Source organism: Mastigoproctus giganteus, chromosome 4 (genome assembly GCF_048544385.1).
Source record: "Mastigoproctus giganteus isolate SK-2022 chromosome 4, ASM4854438v1, whole genome shotgun sequence".
In the NCBI taxonomy this organism is placed as follows: Eukaryota; Metazoa; Arthropoda; class Arachnida; order Uropygi; family Thelyphonidae; genus Mastigoproctus; species Mastigoproctus giganteus.
This window is the reverse complement of record NC_143578.1, coordinates 58,262,186-58,273,340: the sequence shown is the minus strand read 5'-3', so window position 1 is coordinate 58,273,340 and position 11,155 is coordinate 58,262,186. Positions and strand designations below refer to the sequence as shown.

Sequence of the window (11,155 nt, the reverse complement as noted above, 5' to 3'; positions counted from 1 at the left end):
TAGTCTTGAGAGACTGAAAAAATGGAAGTTGTTATTAATACATCAATGGAAGATGTTATTAATACAGCAATGGAAGTTGTTATTAATACGATGAGTACTAGTCTAAGTAGTACCATTTAAGTTAACATTTCATAAAAATATGTTTTCAGTTCCCATTCAATTGACTAGAACTCCAAAATTATATAGACTATGGTCATGTAGTTTACATGCAGCAAAGTGGTGAAGGGACTATTAACCCTAGTCAAAAGGGATCCTAAATTCACCAACACTCTTATATTGAACCTAAAGTGTGAAATGCTTCATTCTTTATGCTTCTGAGGTCCTTGTAAAAAATGTTTGAAAGGAGAGTTGTCAGACTGTCAGTGGTTTTCCTGACTTTCTATTGCTATTCATGTTCCTTGTAAATCATGTTTTCAGAAATCCATCTCATCTTTTCCTTGACTATAAAGTTTAAAAGATAAATTTCTTCAAGACCAGCCTAGAGAGATGTGATAATTATGAACCCATGGTTTTGGTTTTGCTTTTATAAGGCACATTAACTTCTAATCTCCAAAACAGGATTATTAAAGAAATCAGAGATGTGGGGTGTACAATTACTGCAGTATTTTATTAGCATAACATCACAGTGCACCAAAGACACAAAACTGTACACAACTATATATATATATGTATGTATATCAGACATGTATGTATTTCTTATTACAGTAAACTCTACACCTTTGTTAACACCTCTGCACCTTTGGTGACCAAACCAAGATAGCTGTCCCATTTGAAACCTGAACAAATGAATCTGTGCACTCAATTAAACTATTTTGATATTCCAAAGAAATTTGTCATCAACTGCAAATTGTTTATTTTCCAATACCACACCTCAGAAACAAGTCTGTTTTTGATGATATCAGTTCAGACAAAGTTATATCTGAACTGATTTCACTTCACATTGAAATGAGTTATATTGTCATTTGTAGATGGCAAAGCCATCTACACATGGCAATGTGCACTGAAATGTTAAGCACTGGAACTAGAGAAGCTTTGAACTTTTTTTCCACCCAGTAAAAATATTTGGTGGGAGAGAAGTGATCCTTAAATATTTCAACAAAAAAATAGCACTAATCAAATGGTGGAAAATAAATTGTTTAACCATGACTGATATGAGAGAAGAAAACATTACAGTATTCATATTTCATAAAAAACATTATTCTTGCATTGACTACAATGACCCTATTTTAAATTCTATGGAACATGTTTATCACTGGATGTACATTAACTGGATGTATGGTAATTGAGCATTGGGTGTATGGCAATGTCTGCATTTCACACACAAAGAATTCCATTACAAAAATTTGACAGTAGTTCTTTTTAGTTGGAATCTTTGAGTCCATGTCAAAACAAATGGGGAAAAGCATGGATAATTTTGAATAAACTTTGGAATACTCCCTGAAGAAGTAGTAACTGTGGCACCTCAAAACTTTCTTTTCTGTTATTTTTCTTCTTGGAGTGGGTGCAGACATTTGCTTTAAGGTTTGTGCATGCAAGTGGAGTCCTTGCTTCATTCTGGCTGTGGGAGCACCACCTCTTAATGGGTTTTGTGTGATTGTACTTCCTTGAATAATTATTGGACATTTGCCTTCCCCAGTTATTTTAATTTTATTTTGTATTGTTTAGTTTCTCTATTTAATTACAGCTTGGTTGCAAGTTGGGGTAGTGCCTCACAAATATTACCTGTTGCTCTTAACAGCAATTTGATAGGTACTTTGTAATCTTTACAAAGTACCTACCTTTTATTAATATTTCATTAACAGCAAAATAAAATCCCTATACCTCTTTTTTCGGACTCTGGATTGTGCATTCAATATAAAAGGCTGTCATAAGAGGAGAAGGTAAGGCAATATTATTTTATGTTTAAATTTAGTCATGAGAGAAAAATAAAAAAGGTAACTTTTTTTTTTTTGTCTGCTTGATCATCGACAGGTAGTGGTGGTGGAGGATTAAATATTAAAAATGAACCGCCATCTTCTTCATCAGGAAACTCTGGATATTCCTCACTTGTGGTCCTGAAAAAATAAATGAATAAATTAATTAACAATTTGAAATTAACAATGAAAATTAAATTTTAGTACAAATTGAAAATTGTATTTCAGCTAATCACTGTCCCAGTGTTCTATAATAGTGTAATGAATCAAAATTTGATCCATTACGCTGTAATGGACAGAGATTAGCTAATGTTTCTTAATTCTGCATATTTAATGTTACACTGTAGAAAAGTGTAATATGCAATTTTTTAAACAATAATTGTGCTTATTTTCTTGATCTCTTGTTAAGCATGGTTTACATTCAGTTTATTTAGCAGTTCTGAAACACTTCTGATGATGAAGTCCAGAATGGTCAACTAGTAACCAACTTTCATTTCCTCTAACTGAAACTGAAAGACACAAAACTGCATCTTCCAGTTTCAGAAGTTTTGGCAGTATGTCACACTACAGCTTTCAGTTTGTTTCAACCATTTCAAGGCCTTTATATTTAGGTCTTGCCTGTGGCAGGGCTGACCCCAAAATTTGTGGGCCCTGTTCAAGAATTACTTGGGGCCCTAGGGTCCCGTGAAAAACTTATACAGTGTGTTTGTAAGCGATTTTTTAAATTTTAATTTTTCAAATTTTCCAGTATTTAAAAACATATAAACACCATTGTAGTCTGACAAATATACACCTCTCATTACCTTGTTCATTTTTTATGGCTTTAAGGCTCCATATTACTCATGTATAGCTACCACAAATTTCAAAATATTTGACTGACCTTCAGTCCCAGAAAATTTCCAAGTGAAGTGGCAATAAAGTGAATTTGAATATGATGACTATCATCATCATCATACAGTTATTCAGTCTTGTGTCTGGTCACTTCCTCTAATGAGCTGCCTCCACCTTTGTCTTTTCCAGTTTGTTCAGTCTTCTCTTGCTCACTCATCATTGGATTTCATGGGATATGTTTACTTTACAGGGTAGTTTCCCATTGCTTTCCCTGTTGGTAGTGGCTTCCTCTAACTGAAGCTGCATTTGCTGTCATTGACCTGTTTAAGTTCCTCTGCCACCAAAATTCAGATTACCAGCCTATCTACTGGTAACTGGATATGTAGACTCTGTCTTCATAGCATGTTGAAGGGAAAGCCCTATATATACTTCCTTCTTTCATCTGCACCTGACCTAGATTCCCACTGTGGTTGAAACCCAACATTCCTCTAGGTTGCTCAGGTCCCAGCTCTCCCCCATGGAGGTGAGAGTGGAATTGGAAAGGAGAGCCTGTATAGGTCATCATATAAGATGTATATGATGACTATATACATCTTATATGATGTATACAACATCTAAGTTGTATATATACACACACAACATGTAGGAATAGATTTGAATAGAAACAATTGTCGGATTTATCCTTAAAAAACACAGGTTAAAATATCTAAAATCATAAAATTATCTAAACAATTTTATGATTTCAGATATTTTAACCTATGTTTTTTAAGGATAAATCTGACAACTGTTTTCAGTTCTCATGTTTTGGTTTTTTGGGGTGTTGATGGCTGTCGACTTCTCCTGATCATTATGTTGGGGATGAGAATTGAATGCATGACAATCTTTTAATAAGTATTTATTTATATAATTTTAATGTAATTTTCATAATTGATTTTATTTAATATTAAATAAAATTATATAATCACATAATCCTTCCAATGTGAGTGTTGAGAGAATTCTGTTCCTACATAAAGGTATGAGGTTTCCTTTTATAGTTTATAATATTTTAATATACATATATATATATATATATATATATACAGTATATATTAATAATAAAAAAATTAATATTTAAATCTAATTGTCATTAGACATAATTCCAATATATATATATATATATATACATACAGGGTTGTTAAAATTAAAGTATCCCTATGTAGAGGGCTCGTACTAAATAGAAATTTGGACAACAGGTACAATAAAGAATGCGCTTGCCATTTATTGGAAAAAAAAAATTAGTTATAAAATTTGTCACTGTATGGCGCGTAACTATCTTAGTTACAATTATGCAAATAACTTACATTATTTGCATAATCATAAGTTATTGCCACAGTTCTACTACTCAGATCTACTGTACTGTATAAAAGCAAAGCAGTCTCTTCAAAAATCATACAGTAGATGTTTGCCTGCACTACAGCAGCAATGCCAACAACATTGTAGGAAAAGGTGCTATTAGTGAAGCTGTACTATCAGAATAGCAACAATGCAGCTGTGGCTATCAGAGAATTCTGGCATCAGAAGCACATAAAGTGTGGACCTATGACTGCTTGTGCTGTCCGCAAAATGATTGTAAAATTTGAAGTGACAGAACATCTTGGTGTTCAACCAGGTAGTCAAAAACGAGTGGACTCCTCTCGTGTTGAAGATGTGGCTATAGCTGTCATGGATTTATCAAGTCAATCTCCATGTGGTAGCGCAAGTGTGCCAGCTGTTTCTCATGAAGTGGACATGCCATATTCCACTGTAAGGCTAGTAATGCGTCAGATGTTGTGGTACTATTCCTACAAGATGCACATGCTACAGCAGCTAAAGCATGGTGATGCAGATATTCATTTCACATATACACTTCAGTTTCTGGCACGAATGACAATTTGTTATTTTGTTTTTAGGAGCATTAGCAACTAAGGCCATATTACTCCGGAGATATGTGGTGGTCATTCCCTGACCTTTCCGCATCCTGCGTATTTGGTGGGCACGGGCTCGAACCCCGGTCTAATTAAGAAGCGTGTGCTACGCACTACTGCTCCTGCCCACCTGCCTACGGAGGCACCTACGAATGACAGTGGATATCACTTGGCCATGTAACATCCTTTGGAGTGATGAAGCCCACTTCTGCTTAAATGGACTTGGTGAATACGCACAACTGTCGCATTTAGGCAACAGAACACCCTTGAGTTATCCAAGAGGTCCTGTTGCATTCTTCAAAAGTGACAGTATGGTGTGTATTTACAGCCACATTCATGATATTGGGCCATATTTTTTTGAACAGGTAACACTGACTGGACCCTGCACCTGTTCCATCACTGGACAGCGATATTATGAAATGTTGGCAAATTTCGCAATACTAGAGCTGCAACAACATGGGTGCCTTCAGGATACTATATTCATGCAAGATGGTGCACCACTCCACATCCACCGTTGTGTCCAAAGATTGCTAAGGCAACACTTTACAGATGAACGGGTCATCAGCCGTTGTTTCCGGACATCCCCGATCACTGGATCTCACCCCATGCGACTTCTGGTTGTGGGGTTTTTTGAAGAACCATGTGTATCGGGAAGGATGTAAAACTCTGGCATATCTGAAAGACAGCATTAGATGTCGTGTGCTGGCTATTCCAGTTGGACATGTTAAGTTCTGCTGTAGAAAATGCTGTTCTTCGAATGGAAACTGTTGTTGACCAAAATGGAGGACACATTGAACAATTGTAGCACTGTTCAAGTGATTTGTATTGCCACAGTGCCATATAGTGACAAATTTTGTAACTAATTTTTTTTTACATAAATGGTGAGCGCATTCTTTATTGTACCTGTTGTCCAAATTTCTCTTTAGTACGAGCCTTAGAACTCGCTCCAGAGCCCTCTACATAGGGATACTTTAATTTTAACAACCTTGTGTGTGTGTGTGTGTGTATATATATATATATATATATATATATATATATATATGAGCTGTTAAGAGGTAAAGTGGAATAAGTCAAGAAAAATCGATTTTTGACTTATACCATATTTTGATACTACTAGGTGAAATGTGTTCACAGGCAAAGTGGTATAAGTCTAACTTTTACATTGACTGTGTGGCAGCAGCACTTGTCAAAGAGCCTGATCAGAATCACAGAGTGTCGTCAGCGGTACAGTGGTATAAGTCAGTGTTAGCTGTCAAGACACGTGTGATTACAGATTGTGTTCCGTGAACAAACTTTGTTTGAATGTCTTTTATTGACATTTCTTGAAGAATTATGGCTGGTGAAGAAGAAATATTACATGTACAAGGTAAGTACATTATAATAAGCTTAAGACTATGTTTTGATTTCATAAGCTATAAAAACATGTTTGCTGGTCGGAATTAGTATCCTGAAAACTATATTAACTACATGAAATTGAAATTACATGAAATTTAAAGTTTTTGTTTGTTTTTACATGTAGACAATGATAAAGAAAGCCTTGACAGTGGTACTTTAAAATTGAAAAAAACAAAGAAACATAGAAGAGATCCTGAGAGTCATAAATCTACAGAAAGAAAAAAGAAGAGAAATATGGGTGAAGAGTATGTCACCAGAAATAACAGAACTGTGAAGGGTAAGGTTTTTACCAACAAAGGCTATGTATGGAACTCCATCAAGACTCTAGACACCTATTTATGGAAAATGGTCATTCTTTTTTGCTGAATGATTGCAATTTTGCTATTATTGATTCCTCATCAAAGCCCAAAATAACGTTTGATGATAGGCATAATAACTTTTGGCGGACTGGCAATTATTCTAGACGGAACGCTTACTTAAGTGGACTAATCCAGCGAATGCAAGTTAGAAGTCATCCTCCTAGATCCAGAGAGAAGGGGCCTAAGCAAGTTTCTTACAAATATAATTTGAATAATAAAAACAAGACCATACACGTTTGTAGTTATTCTTCTTAGACACGTTTCAGATATCCTATGGACGTTTGGCCCGTTTGTTAAAAAAAGAGAAGAGGGTAAGGAACCTGGTGAAGATTTATGGGGCAAAGGACCACCTTCTAATAAAATTTCAAAAGCCTTGAAAGAAACAGTTAGAGAACACATCCGAAAATTTCCAACTTATGTTAGCCACTACACTAGACACAACAACTCAAATAGAAAATATTTGAGTGCAGACTTAAACATAAAAAAAATGTATGAACTGTTTGTTTTAGAGTGTGAAGACAGGCAACAAGCAGCAGTAAAAGAACATGTTTATAGGCATATATTCAACTATGAGTTTAATTTATCTTTTATTGCTCCTAAGAAGGATACTTGTCAAATGTGTGATGCCATGAAAATAAAGATTGATGCATCTGAAAATGATGAAGGAAAAAGGCAACTTCAAGCACATCATGAATTGCATTTATGCAAACCAGACAAATTACATGAAATGTTGAAGAAGGCTACTGATAATTGCAAGAATGATAACAATATCTTAGCTTTTACATTTAATCTTGAAAAGGCACTGGTCTTTCCTAAGTTATCCACTTCAGTTGCCTATTACAAAAGAAATATGTACACATATAATCTTGGTTGTCACAATATACATAATGGGGAGGGTCACATGTATGTATGGAACTCCATCAAGACTCTAGACACCTATTTATGGAAAGCGGTCATTCTTTTTTGCCGAATGATTGCAATTTTGCTATTATTGATTCCTCATCAAAGCCCAAGATGATTTTCACTGCAGCAGATTGGTATGAAACAATAAAACGTGCCAAGAAGAAACATCCATTTCATGTACATAAAATGGATAGGTAGATTTTCTATCCACTGAGCCATTATTAAACTATGTAGTCAAAAAGAAAATTAGTACCCAAAATGACAAAGTAAACTGGTTAAAATTTCAATGGATCAGGCTTACAAAAAACACTCCTTATGTTACCCAGTATAAAGAAACTTTAAATGAAATTGAAGGATTCAAAACTATCAACATTGAACCATCTCTTTCATATCATAGAGATAGACCCACAAAAAGTGAGAGAAGCTTGGGAGAAGTGGAACAGCCAATATTATACATGGAAACAATTCCTGTATCAGTTGCAAAGAAACAGGATATGCTGAGTCTACTTCAGTACATCCCACCAATCCACCACAGTGTTTTCCACAATTTGGTTACTGCTAATGAAGCTACTGCTGGTGCAAGACAAGATGAAGTAATACCAGATAATGATGATGAAGCAGAAGAACAGGAGGGTGAGAGGAATTGAACATTCTTCATGGTTTAACTTTAACTTTTTGTAACATGGTTTAAAAAGACTGAAAGCCAAGTTTTTATGTATTTATACCTGTTTCTGGCTAAAAAATTAATAAAACATTTATGTAGACTAAAAATGTATTATATTTTGAATATAAAGCCATCCTTATTTGAGTTTTTTAATACAAGTTTCATTTTTCATAAGCTGAAATGGAGAAATCTCTTTCTCCTGTGAAATTAAGAGAAAGTGACTTATACCGCTTTACCCCTGAACAGCTCATATATTAAATGTAATTTTTAAAAGTTACAGTGGATGAAAGAGATTTTCAGTTGATTAAAATGTTTCAGTTGATGAAAGATTAATAAGTCAGGTATGACAGATGTACCTAAAAGCGCAAAGCAGCATTAAAGGATACAAAAGTATATATAAGTTTGTATTAATATATTGAATAAAGTATGCATAGATGGATGTGAAAATTATACAACGTGCCAGTAACTAGAATGGTGAGGATAGTAGAAAAGGAAGTATAGTAGATGTGTAAAAGGTAAAAGAATGTTAATATCCTATAAGTTATGATGAATTAAGAAAATTATGTGCTGAATTACAAAGCCAATAGAAGGTGTGCGAACTATAATGTAAAATTAATACAATAAAATACAATAAAACAGAAATAAAAATAAAATAAAATAAAATAAAAGGTGGTACAGCTGTCATCAAATATGGGGGGAAACATATTTAGATAAAGGTCGAATACAGGTAAGGCAAATGTGCAGAATCTGATGTCAGCTGAAAGCTAATATTGATAAATGGCCAGGTATTTCATCAGGGGGACTACACCTGACCATGTATCAGGAACTGCATTTCTATACTTGTCCATAGTAGTAGAAGAAACGTGGAAGGCCAAACAGCAACAAAAATGTAATTAGCACATTCTTATACAGTATAGACAAAGTAGTCCCTGACACGGTAGTCCTATCTAGTCCATACTGTATAAGAATGTGCTAATTTAAGTAGCATAAATCCAAAGTTAGTTTCGGATGTACATCCAAAGGTGAAAGGGTGTAATAAGAATCCATAGGAGGTTTTTGATGAGGAAATTAGTTTAAATCCAGTGATGAAAGAATAGGAAATAAATCTGAGAATGCATATAACTGGATGACTGTAGACCCAATGGTGGGGTAATTAGGCATAAAATCCTAAGGAGACTGTAGAAAATAAAAACATTTTTTGTAATATAAATAATATAAATAAAGAGTCACCAAGATCCGTGGAGTTGAAGAATCCAAAAATGAACAAGTACTGCATAAAATTTCAATAGTAATGAATATGCACAATAGTAAATGAAAATAGTATACATCTAGAGCAGATAAACCCAAACGTGGATATTCAAAGGTGGAACTGACAGGTATCAAAAATTTTTGGATACCTTAAAGTAGCTTTAATACTTGAAAGATCCAAGATCCAAATAAAGCAATTTACCTACATATATTATCCATGCCTGAAAACAAAAATGAAATATCAATAAAGTCTCAACAAGGGAAGTGAATTATCAGTAATTTCATAAAGGATTGTTAAAACATATATATAATGAATACATGAAAGAAGTGGATACTTAAAAAGTAGAAATTAGTGAGTAAAGAAACAAAGTAATCATTCCAATGAAAATACTTCCATAGAAAATCATGTAGAGTTATTACTCATCAAGTAGTGGAAATCCCACCAAATAATATTACAACTGTAATAATATGAATAGAACTGACCAATTCACAATAGATTATAACTGAATTTATTCTTGATCAAATGAGAAACTATATTGAAGCAGTATGTTATAAAATAGATAGGGATGTTATTATTAATTAGCTTATTGTAAAGAAGTTTAAGAGCTTTGGTGAACAGTAAATGGTTACTGCATATGTTAGCTAATCTAATAGTTTGAGTACAAATTATATTTTTGTGTATTTTGTTGGAATTATTAGAGAGCCAATTAGAGTGCCGATGTCATCTACTAATAGTATTAGATGACATCCCCTATCTGGTGACACCCATATCTGATGACAGCTATCCCACCTTTTATTTTATTTGTTTGATCATTTGGTATTAATCATTTTACTTTGCAATTAGCTCACCTCTAATTGGCTTTGCAAATTAGCCTATAATTCTCGTAATTCATCATAACTTATAGGATATTCACATTCTTTCTCCTTTTACAAACCTACATTACTTCTTTTTTTCTGCTATCCTCACCTTTCTAGTACTTGGTATTTTGTGTATTTTTCACTTCCATCTATGCAAACTTTATCAGACTTTTAAATTCTTACATATATATATTGCTGCTTAAGGAATAATATTTCCATTTAAAATCATTGAAATGAGGGATTCTTCAACTTGCTCTTCTGCAGAATGTTTTAAACATCCTGCAGAAGAGCAAGTTGTCCAGAATGTTTCAGAGCCACATATTGTCCAGAATGTTTCAGAGCCACATTATTGTCCACTTCTATTTTAGTTAGGAATCAGAGAGCAAAGTTTGTACATTTTTTAGGGATCAGATGGTGTTAGCTGCTGCACTGTGTGTTACCTGTATCAGTACTAGTGCAGCATATTTCATATTACTTTGCGAACAGTTCATAGAATGTTGAGTTATCATGAAACTACACTAGTTGAAATATAAAAATTGCTACTTTGGTGTAGAAGTGGTGTCTTCTCAATTATACTCTTCTCTCCCCACCCTACATACACAAGGTAGATATGTACTACAGACAAAACACCTATCACCTCAAACCTCTTTATCATTTTGTGCATACTATTATGCACAAAATGATAAATGTTTTAAACATCTAGCTCAGTGACAATATGAATACCTATAACTGTCAGATAGAGGCATGCAACCTCCCATGTCATCCACAAAATTCAACTTCATTCTCAATGTGTTACAGCGTGGTGCAGTTTTTATATTCATTTTGTCACTGAATCCTGTTTCTTTGATAGGAGTTTATGCTAATGGCCCCATGACAAGTATCACAATAAGTGAACATTATTTCTAAGATTTTCTGTCACCATTCTATTTTATGAAGCCTTCCATGCTAAAATTTCCATAAATATCATATATTGATATATAAAAAATTAATAGATATCATTGAATATAACTGTTTTATAATTTACTTATTTAACTCATCAAC

At 33.8% G+C, this 11,155-nt stretch overlaps 1 protein-coding gene across 1 annotated transcript in view; it reads right to left on the bottom strand.

Annotated features, from left to right (window-relative positions):
- Positions 1-8,063: 8,063 nt before the first annotated feature.
- LOC150086754 (dynein regulatory complex subunit 11-like) overlaps positions 8,064-11,155 on the bottom strand; it is a 77,437-nt gene continuing 74,345 nt past the window's right edge. Inside the window, exon 8 of the mRNA XM_090372245.1 lies at positions 8,064-8,079. Coding sequence (XP_090228371.1) covers positions 8,064-8,079 — 16 coding nt within the window. The remainder of the gene's footprint in view (positions 8,080-11,155) is intronic.